The following is a 22,920-nucleotide window of genomic DNA, read 5'->3' on the forward strand; positions in this document are numbered from 1 at the left end:
CGTCTGTCTTCCCGAGTGTCCCAGAATGATCAGATTCATCTGCTCTGATTTTGGGGGCACAGAGCATTTTCTGCACAATGCCAGGTAATCGGCCATGAATGGGAATTTAGGATAACCTTTTCCTGTTTTGGCCTTCTCACAGGGAAACCTGGTCTGTTCTTAAAATTGATTGCTTTACATTATTAATACAATGCCCAAAGTTTTGTTTTGTTTTGTTTTGTTGATAAGGTAATAATGCAAAGAAAAAAGGACCCAGAAAATGCATTTTTGTTTGGGTTTGTTAGTTGCTTTTTTAATCCTATCATTTCATCACACTTCCAATAATCTGATCATTTCTTCATGATCAGTGTGGGCCCAACATGGGTCGGTGGTACCAACCCCAAGATGGAGGACAAAGTGCTGTTTGTTCTGTAAGCACTGGGATCCACCGAGACTTTGCTGTGTAGCGTCATGTCCCATCGGGAATTTGTCCTTAGGGGAAGTGTGTCTTCAAATATTAATCTCACAGATTTCAGTAACGAGATTTGGGGAGGTCACTGTACAGGATATTAAGTACATTTATTGCAGCTTCATAGTTGCCTATCTTTTTAAATATGCAATGAATGAGCTATAGAGTCCATTCTCTTTCTCCCAAAGGCTAGAAAATAGCATTTCATTTATAGAAACATCTTTGAAATGAGGCCACAGTGTGGTCCAGTGACAGTCAAAGAAAGGGTGAAGTTCTCTAACCCGGATGTTAGCAATCTGTGCTAGTGGCCAAATCCAGCCCAGTATCGGTCTGTGTACCTCCCGGGGGCTAAGATAGTGTTTATACCTTTACATGATTCAAACAAAATCAAAAGAGGGATATTATCTTGTGATGTGTGAAAATAATAAGAAATTCAAATTTCAGTACTCATAAATAAAGCTTTATTGGAACACAGCCATGTCCACTCATTTACATATTGTCTGTGGCTGCTTTCGCTTTATAAGCGTGGACTTGTGACACTGTATGGCCCGCAGAGCCAAACATGCTTACTCTCTGGCTCTTTACAGGAAAGTTCACTGACCTCTGCTCTAACCAATGCAATTTCTCTCCACTCTGTTTTTAAGGCATCTTGTTGCAATTGCATTCATGCACTTAAGCTTCATTCTTGGAAGCAACAAATAGTTGGTATATGTATAATTGCAGAGGGAAGAGCCCTGACTGGCTAGAGTCCCAGCTGACATCTGACTGACTAACCCATGACCACCACACCACTGAGCACGAGGGCCCCAGGGTAATTAACCTGACATGCAGTAAACACCTGCCAGTGGCCAGGCCTTCACCCGGATGTTGAGGCTGCACTGGGAGAAAAAAAGGTCAGTCTTCCTGTCCTCAGGGAGTGACCTTTGCTGATTTCAGGGGCTCCTCTGGCAGGTTGGGCATTGACCCGCCTTCTTCTAATGAGCTGAAACGTGAGCAGACTTCCCCTCTGTCCCTTCTCCATCGTTCCTGCTTCCCCGTCTCACCAAATCCTCACCTGAAAAGCAGCCACTGCTCCCGACTCTCCCGACCCTTGGCTGTGTGCTCGCCTCGTCCCGTCTCTGCTACGTGAGCAGATGACCCTTGGAGGTGGAGGGCATCTGGCTCATTCACTAAAAGACATGCAGTGGGATCTGTGGTTTTCAGTGAGCCACCAGCTGTCCTTACAGTGGCATCGGGGAGGCAGTCACAAAGAGGCACTGAGCTCGTTTCCTGACTCTTCCAGCTGCCGTGGAACGAGCTCTTCCTCTCTGTCAGTCACCAGCTGAGCAGCACCATGGTCTACATTAGCCTCTCTGTCAGTCACCAGCTGTAGACATGGTCTACACTAGCCTCTCTGTCAGTCACCAGCTGTAGACATGGTCTACACTAGCCTCTCTGTCAGTCACCAGCTGAGCAGCACCATGGTCTACTCTAGCCTCTCTGTCAGTCACCAGCTGAGCAGCACCATGGTCTACACTAGCCTCTCTGTCAGTCACCAGCTGTAGACATGGTCTACACTAGCCTCTCTGTCAGTCACCAGCTGAGCAGCACCATGGTCTACACTAGCCTCTCTGTCAGTCACCAGCTGAGCAGCACCATGGTCTACACTAGCCTCTCTGTCAGTCACCAGCTGTAGACATGGTCTACACTAGCCTCTCTGTCAGTCACCAGCTGAGCAGCACCATGGTCTACTCTAGCCTCTCTGTCAGTCACCAGCTGAGCAGCACCATGGTCTACACTAGCCTCTCTGTCAGTCACCAGCTGAGCAGCACCATGGTCTACACTAGCCTCTCTGTCAGTCACCAGCTGTAGACATGGTCTACACTAGCCTCTCTGTCAGTCACCAGCTGAGCAGCACCATGGTCTACTCTAGCCTCTCTGTCAGTCACCAGCTGTAGACATGGTCTACACTAGCCTCTCTGTCAGTCACCAGCTGTAGACATGGTCTACACTAGCCTCTCTGTCAGTCACCAGCTGAGCAGCACCATGGTCTACACTAGCCTCTCTGTCAGTCACCAGCTGTAGACATGGTCTACACTAGCCTCTCTGTCAGTCACCAGCTGTAGACATGGTCTACACTAGCCTCTCTGTCAGTCGCCAGCTGAGCAGCACCATGGTCTACACTAGCCTCTCTGTCAGTCACCAGCTGTAGACATGGTCTACACTAGCCTCTCTGTCAGTCACCAGCTGTAGACATGGTCTACACTAGCCTCTCTGTCAGTCACCAGCTGTAGACATGGTCTACTCTAGCCTCTCTGTCAGTCACCAGCTGAGCAGCACCATGGTCTACACTAGCCTCTCTGTCAGTCACCAGCTGAGCAGCACCATGGTCTACACTAGCCTCTCTGTCAGTCACCAGCTGTAGACATGGTCTACACTAGCCTCTCTGTCAGTCGCCAGCTGAGCAGCACCATGGTCTACACTAGCCTCTCTGTCAGTCACCAGCTGTAGACATGGTCTACACTAGCCTCTCTGTCAGTCACCAGCTGTAGACATGGTCTACACTAGCCTCTCTGTCAGTCACCAGCTGTAGACATGGTCTACTCTAGCCTCTCTGTCAGTCACCAGCTGTAGACATGGTCTACACTAGCCTCTCTGTCAGTCACCAGCTGTAGACATGGTCTACACTAGCCTCTCTGTCAGTCACCAGCTGTAGACATGGTCTACTCTAGCCTCTCTGTCAGTCACCAGCTGTAGACATGGTCTACTCTAGCCTCTCTGTCAGTCACCAGCTGAGCAGCACCATGGTCTACACTAGCCTCTCTGTCAGTCACCAGCTGAGCAGCACCATGGTCTACACTAGTCCCTCGGGATCAGCGTTATGGTCGTTATGCTATAGTTGTGAGAATTCAATATTAGAAAAGTTTTAAGCAATTTACCACTGATGCTCAAGAAGCACCCGTTTGCCTCTCTGCATTTCTCAGCGTCTGCCTCTTGGGTTGGGGTCCGGAGACTGGGTTCTCACCAGCAGGAGGGCAGGGGGAGTGACGCAAGCTCGCAGCCCTGGCCCTTTCGCTCTCTGCGTGACCTTGCTTCCCGCTCTCTCCTGCCGAGGAGCCTGGAGGAGGTGCGTTCTAAGAACTAGAGATGGAACAGGGCCGCACTATAGACACAGTACTTAAATTATTTAATTTAATTCTCACGTCTATAGCCTGACCAGGCGATAGCACAGTGGATAGGAGCGTCGGACTGGGACGCGGAGGACCCAGGTTCAAAACCCTGAGGTCGCCAGCTTGAGCGCGGGCTCATCTGGTTTGAGCAAGGCTCACCAGCTTAAGCCCAAATCGCTGGCTTGAGCAAGGGGTTACTCGTCTGCTGTAGCCCCCCTGGTCAAGGCACATATGAGAAAGCAATCAATGAACAACTAAGGAGCTGCAAAAAAGAATTGATGCTTCTCATCTCTCCCTTCCTGTCTGTCTGTCCCTATCTGTCCCTCTCTCTGACTCTCTCTGTCTCTGTCAAAAATAAATAAATAAATAAATTAATTAATTAATTAATTAATTCTCACGTCCATAGAATGATGACCACAATATTGATGTTGGATGAATGAGAAATAAGTCCATATGCTGTTAAACTACTGAGATTTTTGTGGTTAACTGGCTACTGCAACATCACCTAGGGGACAGCTTCAAACTCGTTTTTCTGACATCAAAGCCCACACCCGCAGCCACCATGCCCTCTGTTACTGGTACTGCGGCCTCCTCTCCACCTCCCAGAGGGCTAGAAGGGTGTTCCTGCGAGAGATCTGTAATAACTTCTTTTTTTTTTTTTTTTTTTTTTTTTTGTATTTTTCTGAAGCTGGAAACGGGGAGAGACAGTCAGACAGACTCCCGCATGCGCCCGACCGGGATCCACCCGGCACGCCCACCAGGGGCGACGCTCTGCCCACCAGGGGGCGTCGCTCCACCGCGACCAGAGCCACTCTAGCGCTTGTGGCAGAGGCCAAGGAGCCATCCCCAGTGCCCAGGCCATCCCTGCTCCAATGGAGCCTTGGCTGCGGGAGGGGAAGAGAGAAACATAGAGGAAGGGGGGGTGGAGAAGCAAATGGGCGCTTCTCCTATGTGCCCTGGCCGGGAATCGAACCCGGGTCCCCCGCACGCCAGGCCGACGCTCTACCGCTGAGCCAACCATACAGGGCCTGTAATAACTTCTTAACATAATGAACTCAAAGTATCTTCCAATTCTGGCACTGTCCTAGAGTCTGTGAATCCTCAGTAATTGCGCACCAGTTGACTGACTAAATGACACGCCGTGTAGCTAGACGCTCTCAGCTTACCTACCCCCCACTGAGTTTTATCACACATCTGTGCATGAGCGCTATTTTAAACAACCACCAGCCCTGGGAAAGCATTCTGAAAAACTCACAGGATCATAGAACTTTTGCTGAAAAGCACCTTAGAGGCCAGGCAGTTTCAGCCCCTTGTTTTCTGAGAAGCTGGGGAGGGTTGGAGCGGGAGAAAAGCTTGCCCAGGTCATAGGACAAACACTGCAGGAAGGTGGCCAGAGTCGGGTGTTCTGACTCTGGGTCCCGAGCCCTGGTGACTCCGGCCACTCCACAGAGGTCAGGGGTAAAGAACAGCACGGCCCAGCGCCCACCCCAGTGTTTCCCTGGTGGGGGCTGACTGGGTCAGGCTAAGGAGAGGGGCGGGAGTCAGTCTCATGAAAAACTCTTTTGACTTCCTGGATTCCTTATTTTGATACCAAATGCTTTGTGAGACCAAATGTGATTTAAAAAAAAAATTGTTGGAGTGTTTGTATGTGCTTTTTTTTTCCTTTAAAAAATAAGGTTAAGGGGGAAAGGCTCCCACAATTTCTTGGCTCTCTGGCAGCTCTGACAAACAGCAGAGTGATGAGAAACACATGGCTGACCAGTGCTGCGGGAACAGTTATGGGGGTTGTGCTGCTCCCCAGAGAGCCCGAGGGTCAGGCAGAGCTTCTCCGGGGGCCTCGGGACGCAGGCCGCCCGCCCTGCCCTCTCCCGTCAGCGTGAAGCCAGCAGAGGCTGGTGTCTAGCTGTGGGCAGAATGGTGCGTCTCCTCTGTGGGACTGTGGTGCTGACTTGGTGACATTTACCAGGGGGTGATTGTGGCACCTGCCCCAGTCTGACCTGCACCAAGGCATCTAAGGGACACTGCTGAGGGCTCTGAAATGGTGGGCTGTGTCATCACCAGGTCCCCCCCCTCACCTTGGTGGCCTTCTGAAGTTGTGCATTTTAACAGTTCCAGGGTTCTGCGACTTGGGTCTGGTGGATTGCGGGTCACTGCAGTGGAAGGAAGGCACTTAGGAAAACCTCCTACACACAACTGCAGTCCAGGAGGGACCCAGACCAGAGCAAGCAGATGCAGGACAGATAAACTGCACGGACGGTGCAGGCGGAGAAGGGAGCACCTGGGCCCAACCTCGCTTAGCTCCGTTGGGATGATGGCAATGTCAGAATTTGATGCAATAATAATCAGTCTGATGACGGCCCTCCTCTGGAACACTGTACTGCACACGTGGAGCATACAATTCCAGGGCTCTCGTGGGCCCCTTGGTCCCACGGTGAATGTACTGGAGACCCCCGAGTTAGAGTGACAGCTGGGAAAGGCATGGCTGGATGGGGCAGAGGAGACTGGCCAGGGTGGGTGCGGAGAATCTGAGAGTAGAAAAGGCCCTGGGGTCACCTGTCTTACAGGAGGCTAACTGAGGCTGGGAGCAATGAAGGGTCGGGTTCAAGGGGTCGCAGTACATCACCGGCAGAACCAGGAGTGGACCCCTGGGCTCAGGGCTCAGCCCAGCCCCTGCATGTCTCTATCCATCCACCTGGAAAGGGACCCGGTGGGACACTGTGCTCCTCATTGCTTCAATTTTCCATTCCCTCCTACCAAACCAGGGCCAACCATGAGGGCAAGTTGCGAGGGAGAGGGATGAAGGTTGAGCCCCCCACTTCCCCGGGGGGGCCCTTGCAGCACGCTGCTGTCCTGTTCAGAGATGCCAGTGGCTGAGCTGGGTGCTATGGGTGGAGCTGCCCAGCTAATTCACTTTTAGAAGTCTACACTCAGCTGCTTCCAATAGCTCGATCCCCACTCTTAGCGTGCAAGTTAATCGTCCTGATGTGGGTAACAAAGAATACCTTTAGAAAGAACGTATACCTGTTCAAGTCTTAATCCAAGCACGACTGGGAATTTTAGCAATGATTTGCTAGCTGTATGACCTTAGGCAAGTTACTCAATCTCTCCGTGCCTCAGTTTCCCCAACTCTAAAATGAGGATACTCTCCTATATCGCCTGTGGCACACAAAGTGAGGGCAACATAAGTGTTGATAAATAAATAAAACCTTAAATAACTGCAAGATAGTGGCTTTTAGTAAAGTCTCTCTTACGCTACCTACTCCGTAAGCCCTGAATCCTTCCTACCCGCCCGCCCCAGTTCATTGACACCGCCTCAGCTCCGCCCTCCGGTCTGTCCGGCCCAGACTGTCACCAGTCGGTTCCTCCCAACTGACTCCTCCACCTCCGACTCGGCCATCCTCGCCCACCTCATCTCCCCCGCCCCACCCCATCCTGAATGTTAAGCCTGAAACTGACTCTCCGGCTTGTCGTCTTAGAACTTTTCCATGTACCCAGCCTACAGCGTAAAGTTTGAACTCTGTACACAGTATTATTTTTCTAATAAAAAACCCACTTTGTGATTGTTTTAATCCCCAGTTACAGTTCAGTATAAGGAACACGCTAGTTTCCAGCTACCTTTAGAATCCCTCTGCCTTTTCTTCGCTCTTATTTCCCATCAGGAGCAGCTGGTGTGCCTGACGGGAACCTGCAGCCCTCTGGTCCCTCCCTTCCCTGTGCTCATTTGCAGAAGAGATGCTGCTTTCAGTCAGTCTTTTCCTGTTTCATTATGAGCTCAGACCAGACCTCCGATTTACGACTCTTATTTATACGGTGGTGTGGTTAATAGTCATGGGTTACCTCTCTCCTGGCTTATTTTCATTTGACTAACTTTCGGCTCTCGCTCTGAAACGAGGGAGACTTAGCCCTCCCTTGGGGGTCTTCCAGGCAAAGGGAACTGGAGAGAGGAATGACCCCTCTCTAGAGGGCTGGAGGGATAACCTTCCTGCTGTTCTTAAAGTCACTCAGCTCAGGAGGGAGTGATCTGCTCCATTCTACAGGGACACCTGCTCCTGGAGTTAGACTTTGTGGGGCAGTTTTGAGATCGGCAGCCCTTTGGGAGTGAGGAGGGGCATCTCGGACTCTCTCTTTGAAAAGAGGGTCCTATGCCCTGAATCACTGAGGCTCCTTTGGAAACCCGCCTCCTTGAAATTAACACTGTGATTTTTTTTTTTTTTTCAGTTCCAACATGGACCCCTCCCTGTTGTCAGCTCCGGAAATAAACAGCTCATTACTTTTCAGGGGTCAGAGTCTCCTCCAGGAACTCCTCGATCTTATTGACGTCCGTCTTCACATCCCCGTTGAAGGTCAGGAAGGGCGGGTGGGTGCCGGGGGCCAGGTTGTGCAGGTCGGCGGGCTTTCTGTAGAGAGAGCAAGATTCAGGTGGGGGCTGGCACCAGGGCACCCCACATTCAGGGAAAGCGAGAACTTATTGTAAATGAGACTCCCTGTACTGTCTAACGTGCTTGTCAGCAAAGACAGACTGGCGTGTAAGACGGTGTAAGCGGGGAGGCTGGAGAGGGTTCTGAAGGGACGTGGACACAGGAAGTCCGGGAGAGAGAAGCAAGTCAAGAGGAAGGAGCTGAGTGCTATTTAAAAAGAGAGAGAAAATGACAGGCGACTATCTAAATTAGTGCCAAACTCTTTCAATATCCTGGATAGAGGTTAGATTTTGCTTTCAAAAATTCCTTCATCTAGGGAATTTATCATGAGAAAACCCCCACTCCAGGAATTACTAAAGGGGGTTCTCCAATCAGATACAAAGAACAAAAAAAAACAGAGCCACAAGTAAAAGCTCCAAGAAGAACACAATAAAACCAAATTTAAACTGTGACAACAACAAAAAGAAAGAGGGGGAGAAGACGGAGATTAACAGTAGCAAAGGACGATGGAGTGCAAAAGTACTCACAAAATAGTTCGCTACAATGAACAGGGTAGGGACCCTTTTCATTACTCAAAGGTAACCACCATTGAAAAAACCACCACAGAAGCACATGAGATAAAAAAGATAGCAACAGAGGAAAGATGTATGGAATACAACCAAATAAAAACAAAAGATAGAAAAACGAAAGAGAAGGATCAAACAAGACACGAAACTAACAGAAAGCAAGATATAAAATGGCAATAGGGAACTCACAAGTATCAATAATTACACTAAATGTAAACGGATTAAACTCACCAATAAAAAGGCACAGAGTAGCAGAATGGATTAAAAAAGAAAATCCAACTGTATGCTGCCTACAGGAAACTCATCTAAGTAACAAGGATAAAAACAAATTCAAAGTGAAAGGCTGGAAAACAATACTCCAAGCAAATAACATCCAAAAAAAAGCAGGTGTAGCAATACTCATATCGGATAATGCTGACTACAAGACAGGAAAAGTACTCAGAGACAAAAATGGCCATTTCATAATGGCTAAGGGGACACTGAATCAAGAAGACATAACAATTCTTAATATATATGCACCAAACCAAGGAGCACCAAAATATATAAGACAGCTACTTATTGATCTTAAAACAAAAACTGACAAAAATACAATCATACTTGGAGACCTCAATACACCGCTGACGGCTCTAGATCGGTCATCCAAACAGAGAATCAACAAAGACATAGTGGCCTTAAACAAAACACTAGAGCACCTGGATATGATAGACATCTACAGGACATTTCATCCCAAAGTGACTGAGTATACATTTTTCTCCAGTGTACATGGATCATTCTCAAGAATTGACCATATGTTGGGCCACAAAAACAACATCAGCAAATTCAGAAAAATTGAAGTTGTACCAAGCATATTTTCTGATCATAAAGCCTTGAAACTAGAATTCAACTGCAAAAAAGAGGAAAAAAATCCCACAAAAATGTGGAAACTAAACAACATACTTTTAAAAAATGAATGGGTCAAAGAAGAAATAAGTGCAGAGATCAAAAGATATATACAGACTAATGAAAATGACAATACGACATATCAGAATCTATGGGATGCAGCAAAAGCAGTGATAAGAGGGAAGTTCATATCGCTTCAGGCATATATGAACAAACAAGAGAGAGCCCAAGTGAACCACTTAACTTCCCACCTTAAGGAACTAGAAAAAGAAGAACAAAGACAACCCAAAACCAGCCGAAGAAAGGAAATAATAAAAATCAGAGCAGAAATAAATGAATTAGAGAACAGAAAAACTATAGAAAAAATTAATAGAACAAGGAGCTGGTTCTTTGAAAAGATCAACAAAATTGACAAACCCTTGGCAAGACTTACCAAGGAAAAAAGAGAAAGAACTCATATAAACAAAATCCAAAATGAAAGAGGAGAAATCACCACGGACACTGTAGATATACAAAGAATTATTGTAGAATACTATGAAAAGCTTTATGCCACTAAATTCAACAACCTAGAAGAAATGGATAAATTCCTAGAACAATACAACCTTCCTAGACTGAGTCAAGAAGAAGCAGAAAGCCTAAACAGACCTATCAGTAGAGAAGAAATAGAAAAAACCATTAAAAACCTCCCCAAAAATAAAAGTCCAGGCCCTGACGGCTATACCAGCGAATTTTATCAAACATTCAAAGAAGACTTGGTTCCTATTCTACTCAAAGTCTTCCAAAAAATTGAAGAAGAAGCAATACTTCCAAACACATTTTATGAGGCCAACATAACCCTCATACCAAAACCAGGCAAGGATGGCACAAAAAAAGAAAACTACAGACCAATATCTCTAATGAATACAGATGCTAAAATACTAAACAAAATACTAGCAAATCGAATACAACAACATATTAAAAAAATAATACATCATGATCAAGTGGGATTCATTCCAGAATCTCAAGGATGGTTCAACATACGTAAAACGGTTAATGTAATACACCATATCAACAAAACAAAGAACAAAAACCACATGATCTTATCAATAGATGCAGAAAAGGCTTTCGATAAAATACAACACAATTTTATGTTTAAGACTCTCAACAAAATGGGTATAGAAGGAAAATATCTCAACATGATAAAGGCCATATATGATAAACCATCAGCTAACATCATATTAAATGGCACTAAACTGAAGGCTTTCCCCCTTAAATCAGGAACAAGACAGGGTTGTCCACTCTCTCCACTCTTATTTAATGTGGTACTAGAGGTTCTCGCCACAGCAATCAGACAAGACAAAGAAATAAAAGGCATCCATATCGGAAAAGAAGAAGTAAAGGTATCACTTTTTGCAGATGATATGATCCTATACATCGAAAACCCCAAAGAATCCACAAAAAGACTACTAGAAACAATAAGCCAATACAGTAAGGTCGCAGGATACAAAATTAACATACAGAAGTCAATAGCCTTTCTATATGCCAACAATGAAACAACTGAGAACGAACTCAAAAGAATAATCCCCTTCACGATTGCAACAAAAAAAATAAAATACTTAGGAATAAACATAACAAAGAATGTAAAGGACTTATATAATGAAAACTATAAACCATTGTTAAGGGAAATCGAAAAAGATATAATGAGATGGAAGAATATACCTTGTTCTTGGCTAGGAAGAATAAATATAATCAAGATGGCTATATTACCCAAAGCAATATACAAATTTAATGCAATTCCCATCAAACTTCCAATGACGTTTTTTAAAGAAATAGAGCAAAAAATCATCAGATTTATATGGAACTATAAAAAACCCCGAATAGCCAAAGCAATCCTAAAGAAAAAGAATGAAGCTGGGGGCATAACAATACCTGACTTCAAACTCTATTATAGGGCCACGACAATCAAAACAGCATGGTATTGGCAGAAAAATAGACACTCAGACCAATGGAACAGAATAGAAAGTCCAGAAATAAAACCACATATATATAGTCAAATAATTTTTGATAAAGGGGCCAACAACACACAATGGAGAAAAGAAAGCCTCTTCAATAAATGGTGCTGGGAAAACTGGAAAGCCACATGCAAAAGAATGAAACTGGACTACAGTTTGTCCCCCTGTACTAAAATTAATTCAAAATGGATCAAAGATCTAAACATAAGACCTGAAACAATTAAGTACATAGAAGAAGACATAGGTACTCAACTCATGGACCTGGGTTTTAAAGAGCATTTTATGAATTTGACTCCAATGGCAAGAGAAGTGAAGGCAAAAATTAATGAATGGGACTACATCAGACTAAGAAGTTTTTGCTCAGCAAGAGAAACTGATAACAAAATAAACAGAAAGCCAACTAAATGGGAAATGATATTTTCAAACAACAGCTCAGGTAAGGGCCTAATATCCAAAATATACAAAGAATTCATAAAACTCAACAACAAACAAACAAACAATCCAATAAAAAAATGGGAAGAGGATATGAATAGACACTTCTCCCAGGAAGAAATACAAATGGCCAACAGATATATGAAAAGATGCTCATCTTCTTTAGCTATTAGAGAAATGCAAATCAAAACGGCAATGAGATACCACCTCACACCTCTTCGATTAGCTGTTATTAGCAAGTCAGGTAATAGCAAATGTTGGAGAGGCTGTGGAGAAAAAGGAACCCTCATACACTGTTGGTGGGAATGTAAAGTAGTACAACCATTATGGAAGAAAGTATGGTGGTTCCTCAAAAAACTGAAAATAGAACTACCTTATGACCCAGCAATCCCTCTACTGGGTATATATCCCCAAAACTCAGAAACATTGATACGTAAAGACACATGCAGCCCCATGTTTATTGCAGCATTGTTCACAGTGGCCAGGACATGGAAACAACCAAAAAGCCCATCAATAGATGACTGGATAAAGAAGATGTGGCACATATACACTATGGAATACTACTCAGCCATAAGAAATGATGACATCGGAACATTTACAGCAAAATGGTGGGATCTTGATAACATGATACGAAGCGAAATAAGTAAATCAGAAAAAACCAGGAACTGTATTATTCCATACGTAGGTGGGACATAATACTGAAACTAAGAGACATTGACAAGAGTGTGGTGGTTACGGGGGGGAGGGGGGAATGGGAGAGGGATAGGGGGTGGGGAGGGGCACAAAGAAAACAAGATAGAAGGTGACAGAGGACAATCTGACTTTGGGTGGTGGGTATGCAACATAATTGAACGACAAGATAACCTGGACTTGTTATCTTTGAATATATGTATCCTGATTTATTGATGTCACCCCATTAAAAAAATAAAATTATAAAAAAAAAAAAAAAAATTCCTTCATCTGTTAGCTTAACAAAAATGCACTATCCAGAGTTCCAAACAGTATATATTCATTAGTTCAATGATCGCCCTTTTATACTTAGAAATACCTTCTGTGTTGTTAAGGGTATATTCAACAGGAAGTTGAGTGACCCTGTGCTTGACGGGGGGGGGGGGGGGGGGCTTGTTCATGCCCATCAATCATGCCCATCAATGTGCTTCTGGGCTTCCCCAGCGGGTGGGATTGCAAGGGCAGGGATGGGGCAAAGTCAGGGGAAGAAGAGTTGGCCAGTGCAGGGAAAGGGGGCGGGTTAGGGCCGCACTGAGAAAAGAGTAGGAAGAGGAGAAGGAAAGACAGAGACGTCTATGATCAGAGCTGGAAGACAGGATTCACCCTAAATGCTCTCTGTGAGATGTGACACTTCTAGTGGGAGTCCTGAGTAGGAAGCATTAGATGGAGGAAGCAAGAAAAAGTAAACAACGGGAGAAGAGGCATCTGTAATGAAACACATTCCTGCCATAATCAGTTCGGGAGGAGAAGAGAAGAATGCAGAATTCCAATTACAGGGCTACTCCCATCTCATCCCTAAACACACACGCCACCCAGCTGCCTTCTGGGACACTTGGAACTCTTTAGATAATTGAGAACGAAAGTATTTTTAAAATCTAATTGACTCAGTCCTTTTGTTTGCTTTGTGTGTGTCCCTCACTTCAGACAATGAAAGGACATTCTTTACCTCCTCCTCTTGATTTTTTTTTTTTTTTTTTTGAGCTGACACAAGGCAGTAGTTCTCAGCTGGGAGGGGACATCTATACTGATTTTATTTTTTAGCGATTACCTCTCTGTGGCTTAAAGATACAGAGATACAGAGCTTTCTTTTTTCTTTTTCTGTGACTTGAGAGAACAATGGCCTGTGGCGTCCTTGGGAAGTACTGTCACATGGTGATCCTCATTCTTTGTTGGCCCTCTTCAGTATTTATGGTTGAAATTGAATACTTAGCATTTAAATAAATATTGCCAAATTGAATTTATGGATTATTTAACGTGTGCCAGTCCTCTTTCCCTGTCCGATCGCCAGCGCCATGAGGTCAGGGTGATGCTAAGAAAAGCCCACCTGTGTGGAGCTCTGGCCCTGAGCCAGACCCAGCACTGCCTGAAGTGCCTCCCATGGCCTGCTAGCCAACTCCTCACACTGGGCCTGTAAACAGGGCTCTCTCCTGTACAGAGGGGGAAACCGAGGCTCAAAAAAGTCAGGTAACTTGTTCAAGGTCACTTGGCCAATAAATGGCCAAGGATAAGAAGTTTGTTTTCTTAGAAATTGCTAAACTTTATTGTATATCATACATTAAAAAAATTCCTCAACTCTATTATATATACACATCTTTCTTTCTTTCTTTCTTTCTTTCTTTCTTTCTTTCTTTCTTTCTTTCTTTCTTTCTTTCTTTCTTTCTTTCTTCTTTCTCTTTATTTTCTTCTTCTTCTTCTTCTTCCTTCTTCTTCTTCTTCTTCTTCTTCTTCTTCTTCTTCTTCTTCTTCTTCTTCTTCTTCTTCTTCTTCTCCTTCTCCTCCTTTTCTTCTTCTTCTTCTTCTTCTTCTTCTTCTTCTTCTTCTTCTTCTTCTTCTTCTTCTTCTTCTTCTCTTCCTCTTCCTCCTCCTCCTCCTCCTCCTCCTCCTCCTCCTCCTCCTCCTCCTCTTCCTTCTTCTTCTCCTTCTCCTTCTCCTTCTATAGTAAGAAAATTTCCTATCTATAAAACAGGAGTTGTGATATTTGGCTGTCCTGCCACAAAGGGCGTCGGCAGGATCAGATGCGATAACACATGAAGGAACACCGTAAGCATCTGAGGAATGCCAGGGTGGCCCCTCTCCCATTCTGAGCTTCAAGTAACATACAAGTCCATGTTTACAGATGACAATCCAGACACCTCCTCTTCTCCACTGAAGGGAACTGTTCTTTCAAACTGTACGAAAGTCTACTCTCTTTAGTTGTCACAGATAATAACTTCAGAGCAGATGTGTGTTCACTGATTGGACAGGTATTAGCTGGGGTTCTGAATAAATCAGCTGTTATGTCAGATACAAGAAAACTTAGACATGATCCCAGACTTTTCTGGAGAGATTTAAGGTCTCGTTGAAAGGACAAAATACCTTCAAAACTGATGTGTTGTGAAGAGAGCATGGGGTTTGAACCAGGAAGCTGAGGTCTTTGGAAGAAGTCCCTCCAACTCTAGATGGGCACGTTGGGAAAGCCATTTAAATGTGCCCATCTCAGTGTCCTTGTATAAAGTGAAGATGTAAGGCCCTCACAAGTTCATCTGTCAGGTGACTTTTACAGAAAAGCACGCCCCAGTTGTAAAGTGTTGGGACTGTGGGTGCCCTATATTGGTGAGATGCTAAACGATGATGTTGGGCAACAGGGACAGTAGGTGCTGGGGGATGTGGAGGGCAGCTGGAGCACAGACGTGCCTGAGTGTGGAGCGGTGTGAGGGACGTCTTCCCAGGGGAGGGGCTGGAGCCGCACGGGCCCTGGACAGTCTGTGTCCTCAGAGACAGAGGAAGCATCCCAGCCCAGGGCTGGAGGCCAGAGAGGACGAGGGCGGCAGAAGGAGGTCCCACCTGACAGAGGCCGGTGAGAATGGGAGAGAACGTGGGGAGGAATCAAGGATAGACTGAGACAGAGGAAGGCTGCGGATGACTCAGGCCAGAGGCACGGCACTGTGGAGTGTCAGGTGTTCTGAGCAGGGAGCCACGTGCTGAGAGGGTCTATCAATCATCTACGACAACACAAAGGATGGGAGAGAGAGAGAAGAAACCCGGAAGGAGGAAGACCAGCTTGGGGAACAAACAAACAATTCAGCTGGCAGCCGGGGGCCTGTCCCTAGTGGGGGCTGCGAGCATAACCTAGGGAGCCCGAGGTCAGGGACAGCACGAGGTGGGGGGGCACACCCTGGGCCTGTCCCCAGTGGGGGCTGCGAGCATGACCTAGGGAGCCTGAGGTCAGGGACAGCACGGGGGAAGGGGGGGTTACACCCTGGGCTTGTCCCTAATGGGGGCTGCGAGCATAACCTAGGGAGCCCAAGGTCAGGGACAGCACGGGGGAAGGGGGGGTTACACCCTGGGCTTGTCCCTAGTGGGGGCTGCATAACCTAGGGAGCCCGAGATCAGGGACAGCACGGGGGGAGGGGGGGCACACCCTGGGCTTGTCCCTAGTGGGGGCTGCGAGCATGACCTAGGGAGCCCGAGGTCAGGGACAGCACGGGGGGAGGGGGGGGCACACCCTGGGCCTGTCCCTAGTGGGGGCTGCGAGCATAACCTAGGGAGCCTGAGGTCAGGGACAGCACGGGGGAAGGGGGGGCACACCCTGGGCCTGTCCCTAGTGGGGGCTACGAGCATGACCTAGGGAGCCCGAGGTCAGGGACAGCACGGGGGGAGGGGGGCACACCCTGGGCCTGTCCCTAGTGGGGGCTGCGAGCATGACCTAGGGAGCCCGAGGTCAGGGACAGCACGGGGGGAGGGGGGCACACCCTGGGCCTGTCCCTAGTGGGGGCTGCGAGCATGACCTAGGGAGCCTGAGGTCAGGGACAGCACGGAGGAAGGGGGGTGCACCCTGGGCCTGTCCCTTGTGGGGGCTGCAGCATGACCTAGGGAGCCCGAGGTCAGGGACAGCACGGGGGAAGGGGGGTGCACCCTGGGCCTGTCCCTACTGGGGGCTGCGAGCATGACCTAGGGAGCCCGAGGTCAGAGACAGCACGGGGGAAGGGGGGCACACCCTGGGCCTGTCCCTAGTAGGGGCTGCGAGCATGACCTAGGGAGCCCGAGGTCAGGGACAGCACGGGGGAGGGGGGGCACACCCTGGGCCTGTCCCTAGTGGGGGCTGCGAGCATGACCTAGGGAGCCCGAGGTCAGGGACAGCACGGGGGAGGGGGGACACACCCTGGGCCTGTCCCTAGTGGGGGCTGCGAGCATGACCTAGGGAGCCCGAAGTCAGGGACAGCACGAGGGGAGGGGGGGGTACACCCTGGGCCTGCGGCTGATTGACACGGGAGGTGGCCGGAGAAGGCAGCTGGGAACATTCCGGTCCGGAAAAGGGGAGACAAAGGAACCCTGGAGGGGAGCCCAACCCAAAGGGAAAGTGACAGACAAACTTTCCTATGTAAAGATTTTGAAGTGGTCACAGAAGATGCGAGCGGACACATCTAGAAGACAGCAGGGTTCTGGGTGTAGGATAATTTACTCAAAGGTGATGGAGAGAAGATGCTAAGCTCACCAGAGAAGACAAGGGAGGCAGATAGGAACGCTCAGGAGGTGGGACATTCCACACTGACAGGGCAGGTGGCAGAGAGGAAATGAAAAACAAGACTGAAAAGAGTGTGGGTTAATACAAAACAATGTTGAATAAACTGTAACTGAAAAAAAAATACAGCAAAATAAAGCATGTGGCTCCTGATAGGGAACCACGCCTAGCATTTTCACCAGGCATTAAAAGTGCACTTTGAGAAAGGAACTCTAGCAACTTTGCATCCTGCGGGTAAGCCAGAGCTCTCACGCTGAGGAATTCTCAAGGTGGGAACAGGGCGGGGGAAACAGTCTGGATCCCGCCTCCCTGGAAATCCAGACCCTGAGGTCCTGCCAGGATCTCGCTGCGGGAGCCCAGCACTGCCGGAACGGCTAGCTCCGGGATTCTAATATGTCTGTGCCCGTCCGTCTCTGCCAGACTCTCAACTGCATACCCAGTGCCCATGGCCTCCTGGGTCCTTGCTAACTGAACTTGGCTAATCCAGGCAGCGAAGCAGTCAGCCTTTTGTAGCCTCTCTCGTAACTAGGGACCTGGCACGGGTGTGAGCAGGAGGCTGCCAGAGGCCATGGGAAGGCTTCTCCCTCCCTCATGGAAGGTGCTCTGTTCCCGCCGGTAAACATATTCCTCATTAATAGAGCATCTGTTACCTTTTGAGATCCACAGTGGTGACATTGAACACGACTCCTTTCAGCCAGAGGATCATGAAGAGACGCTGGGAGAAGGGACAGTTGCCAATACTTTCCCCGTCGATTCCAGCCTAGAAAAAAAGAGAACCGGAGTCCGGCGTTGGCACGTGCACATTAGCAAGAAGGAGTAGAGGATTGTCACACCCAGACAGTGGCCTGAGGAGGACGGACTGAAGCCTCGTCCCAGCCTAACCTCACAGGGCAGTAGCCCTGTATCATTCATCCTTGTCTCCCTAATGTCTGTGCAGGACACCGCCGGTGCAGGGTCAGGACCCAGTCAACAGTGCTGAACAGAATGCAAGTTTCCAGCATGGTGATCGTGTAGGGTCATAAGTTTCTGAAACCACAGAACCCTAGCGTATCAGGGAAAAAGAGAATTCAATGTCACACAGTCTCACACCAGTGATAGGATACCACCAACAGCTACATTCCAAATACTCATCCAGTCTGTGCTTGAATTATCTCCACCAACCAGCAGATTTATCTTTTGCAAAGCAGTCTATTCTGCGGATAGTTTTAACCATTGGAAATGCTTTTCTTTGGCTCTACTTAGCCAACATTGGCTCCTCTGTAGTTTACCCTCTTCGACCCTCTGGTCTTTGCTGCATGAGGATGCCGTGAGGACAAAGACCTCAGCCTTTGACCCAATCTCCCTATATCTCACTAGTCAGCACACTCAACACTTTAATCAATACACTTAGTTCTGACGAGCACTTGACCTTCAGTGTCAATACACCGTTCATTTTAAACGATTCTTTTACTGAACAAATACATATGGACTATTGATTATGTGCAAGGCACTGGAGAAAATTGCACAGGGGATTCAAAACTGCATTTACTCCAGGGGCTGTGGCCCTGTGTGGGGTGAGCCAGGGATGGGCAGGAACACGGGGTCAGCCGAGAGCCGGCAGCACGACTAGGCGCCCAGAGCTCGCCGCTTCTCACCGCATTCCCCTTCTCAGCACCCTCCTCAAAACAGCATTGTTTCAGCTTTGTTTTTTTAACGCCTGAAAGGCAAGTGCATCCTTACTTCTGAGTGGGCTGCAGACATGGATTTTACAAGAATTCACTCCCAGCAAACAGATGAACGAACGGAAAGACTGGAGAACTGATCTCTACAGAATGTATCTCCACAGAGGGCTGCGCTGTCCCCAGACCTGCTGCTTAGAAGGAGAAACCACCCACTCTCTCTGGCTCGCTGTCGGCTCCCCCTGGAACCAGTGCCCTGATCTGGTGGCCCAGGCACCTGGCCCGGGGAGAGGGGGCTTACTCACAAAGCTGCAAACAATCCAATCAACAAACTGAAATAAGGACTTACTAAGATTTTTTTTTTTCTTGGAAAAAAAAGCAAAAAACAAAACCACACATGTATTCCCAAAGCTCAGCACATTATTTCCCCTGGAGGTTTGTTTTGCTGGGGCCTCCGAATGGAGAGGGGGCAATGCCTCCTTTCTTAGGGGAGCCTGATTGTGCGCTGCTTAGTTCTGCCTGGCAGATCGCCCCCCGCAGAGGCTCGGGTTTATACTGGGAAACTGGCATCTCAGGCAGTGTCGGTTGTAAGTAATTGCTATGAAATTACAGTTATTTTACCTCTCTCTTAACTACACCGAGAGCCCCACCCCTATTCAGTTCTCACTTTTCCTGGTGCTGGAAGCAGACCCACCCCGAGTAGGTGAGGCAGGCACCACGGCTCCGGGCTCTGTTATAGAAAATCTGAAAGAGCAGAGGGACAGGTGTGCCTGCCCACAGAGCTCGGGTTACCGATAGAGCTGCTCGCAGACAGGCAACGATTAATTTAATAAGAGCTTGGAGCTAACTCAAGTTTATTATGTCAATTCCCTAAGACCTTTCCGAGAGGTACTCACTCTCACCCCTACCTGGTTCTTGGTCCTGTAAGGCATCATAACAAAGGAACTTTTCCCCAGGGCTGGTTGTAATGTAAGGAACAAGTAAAGAATGAAAAAAACAGAGAAACAAAAGCCACATTCACACACTAGCATCTGTTTTACCTATGGTGGCTCATTGAGGGAGGAACAAGTAAATTAGCCAGACCAAAAAAAATTTATATAATGACGTTAATAACAATGAATTTCTATATTGTCAGGCATTGTTCTAAGTGTTGTACATATATTACTCATTTATTCCTATGAAATGTGTGATATTATCACCCTTCTATGAATGTGGAAACTGAGGCACAGAGTGGAGAAATAACTAGCCTCAGGGTCCCAGGATTGAACCCAAGTGATCCGGCTTCAAATCTAGAGTTCTTAACCACCATGAAGACCCAAATAGGTAATGCGTCCGCTCACAGGCACAGGGCTGGAAGGCGATGCTGTAAGTATACGCATACATATATGTCCTCGCCATTAGTCCCTGAGCATACAGCCGTGTCCCAGGTGTAGAGGGTGGTAGATGTCATAGCTCTCCACACTTCCATTATTGTCTTAAATTATGATTGTAGGCCTTGTCAACAAGAATTGCCAAAGGACCAGTAAAAATAATAGGTGAAGATTCTGTCATTTACCTTTCCTGTCTTTACATCCCTCTTTCAGCTTTTTGTTTTTTGTCTGTTTGTTTGTTTTCTCTTGTTTTATTGTGGTAAGAACACTTAACATGAGATCTATGCTCTTAACACATTTCTGACTGTGCACTACACTATCGCTGACTGTAGGCACAACGTTGTGCAGCAGACCCCCACAGCTGACTCATCTTGCCCACCTGAAACTTCATGTCCGTTGATGAGTAATCCCCATTTTCCCCTCCTCTGCCAACCACCATTCCACTCTCTGGTTCGACGACGTATTCCATTTAACTGGTATAAATGGAATCACGCAGTAGTTGTCTTGCATGCCTGCTTTCACTTAATTAACGTTCTCATTCATGTTGCATATATTTCAGAATTTCCTTTTTTTTTTTAAAGGTTGAGTGGTATTCCATTCCACATGTGCCACATTTTCTTTATCTTTCATCTGTCAATAGACAATTAGGCTGTCACCACATCTTAGCTTAGGTGTGAATAGTATCACAATAAACATGGGAGTGCTCATATCTCTTTAAGATTCTGAGTTTAATTCTTTTGTATAAATACCTAGGGGTGGAATCGATGGACTATAGGGTAGGCTACTTTTGGCTTTCTTAGGCACCTCTGTGCTGTTTTCTATAATGGCTGCCCTAGTTTGCTTTCCCACCAACAGTGTACAGTGTTCCAATTTCCTACTTGGTCCTCAATATTTGTTGTCACATTTTTTTTTAATAATACCCAAACCTGACAAGTGTGCTTTTGATTTGCATTTCCCGATAATCAGTGAGGTTGGGCATTTTTTTTTCATATATCTGCTGGTTGTTTGTGTTTTTGGAGAAATGTCTATTCAAGTCCTTCAGCCCATTTGTAAGTGGATTATTCACTGTTTCTAATTGAGTTGTTCAGCGTTTTCTTTTTCTCCTTCACAATTCACCAGTCCTGTGGCTTGAATAAGCCACTGGTTAAAATTGGGAAATGTAGTGAGCTTGTGGCAACCACCTGAAACATCAACCAAGAAGAACTAGGTGGGGCTCCCTGGGACCCCAGGCCCTGAAGAGTGTGAAGGAAAATCCAGATGGATTTTGGTCCAAACAGGCTCTGAGCACACGGGGCTGGAGACAGCACAGAGGAATATACCAGCTTAAATAATGTCCTTCCTTCTATAAATCTATGTCCACCGAGAACCTGTGAATGTGACCATATTTGGAAATAGAGCTTTTGTAGATGAAATAAAGTTAAAATAAAGTCAAACCAAATTAGGGTGGACCCTAGATATAACTGGTGTCCTTATACAAAGATATAAATTTGGACTTCGACACCACAGGACACGTCATTAAATATGACTGGTCCTAAATATATCTTGTGTCTTTATAAGACAGAAGCAGAGATTGGAGTAAGGTGTCTACAAGCCAAGGAACATCAGGGATGGCCAGAAAATGTCAGAAGCTAAATGAGACAAGAAAATAGTTCTTCCCTAGAGATTCTGGAGAAAGCACGGCCCTGCGGATGCCTTGATTTTAAACTTCCAGACTCCAGGACGTGGAGAGAATGAAGCCCTGTCTTAACGCACCCAGTTTACGGTAAGATGTGATGGTGGCCCTAGGAGACAAAAGCAGGCAGGGAAGCATGAAAAACAGAATGCTGTCCGGCTAATGGCAAACTTCTCAAGGTCAGAATTCTGCTTCGCCATGACTCGCGTGAACGTGTTCACACTTGAGCCGGCTCTAACCCCAAAGTATTTCCTGTTCCTTAGATATAGCAAATGCATTGAGTGTAAGCTATACTATGTTATGCTATCCTATATTACAGACTATGTTATATCATGCTAGACATTGTCGGCTAAAGTAAAACATATAAAATATTGTACGGTAAATAATATTACTACATGTGATGATAGCACATTGTAACTCTATGTTGTGCGATTATACATTTATACATTACACACTCTGTGCTGGGTAAGTCATTAGATGCTAAGAGACATCATCTCTCACGGAGCCTATCCCTTTTAGACAACGAGCTTATCTACAGCCCAGATTTGGGCCAGGTCTCATTTACTTTGCCTTCCGCAGCAACTGGCACAGCTGCCTGAAGCTGAGTTGACACTCAGTGCCTGTTAGAGTGGATGCATGCCAAGGGGAAGGTAATATCACTCCCTTTTTTATGGCTTGAGTATCTTAAAATTCTGATGTTGGCTCACTGAAGAGTGTCCTATGAAGAAAGCGGGAGGTCATCATGTTTCTAGAGCCGCCTCTGCCCCTTATTCCCTGTGTGACCCCGAGCCGGTCAGCCACCTCCCTCTCTGGGCCTCGGTCGTTGCAGTTATAACTTCCTGCAATTTTGTGAAATCAAGTGGCTAATGGAGATTTATGTAGACAGCAGTTCTCAAACATTTTGGTTTCAAAATCCTCACACACCTTTAAAGGCTGTTGAGAATCCCCCAAAAAAACTTTTGTTTATGTGGGTTATAGCTATCAATATTTATTACATCCTAAATATTTTAAATATTTATTTACTATCATTTAAATATTAGAACAATAAGCATATTGCATAGCCTAATACATTTTAATAGAAAGGAACTATTCTGTTAAAGAAATTTA

The 22,920-nt window shown here is 46.6% G+C and overlaps 1 protein-coding gene across 2 annotated transcripts in view; it reads right to left on the bottom strand.

The window, feature by feature from the left end:
• CLIC5 (chloride intracellular channel 5) overlaps positions 1-22,920 on the bottom strand; it is a 181,134-nt gene that overhangs the window by 41,325 nt on the left and 116,889 nt on the right. For both annotated transcript variants that reach the window (XM_066251790.1, XM_066251799.1), the window contains exons 2-3: positions 17,764-17,873; positions 7,869-7,994 (exon numbers count right to left, since the gene is read on the bottom strand). In XM_066251790.1, the coding sequence (XP_066107887.1) occupies positions 7,869-7,994; positions 17,764-17,873 (236 nt within the window). The remainder of the gene's footprint in view (positions 1-7,868; positions 7,995-17,763; positions 17,874-22,920) is intronic.

This window comes from Saccopteryx bilineata, chromosome 1, assembly GCF_036850765.1.
Source record: "Saccopteryx bilineata isolate mSacBil1 chromosome 1, mSacBil1_pri_phased_curated, whole genome shotgun sequence".
In the NCBI taxonomy this organism is placed as follows: domain Eukaryota; kingdom Metazoa; phylum Chordata; class Mammalia; order Chiroptera; family Emballonuridae; genus Saccopteryx; species Saccopteryx bilineata.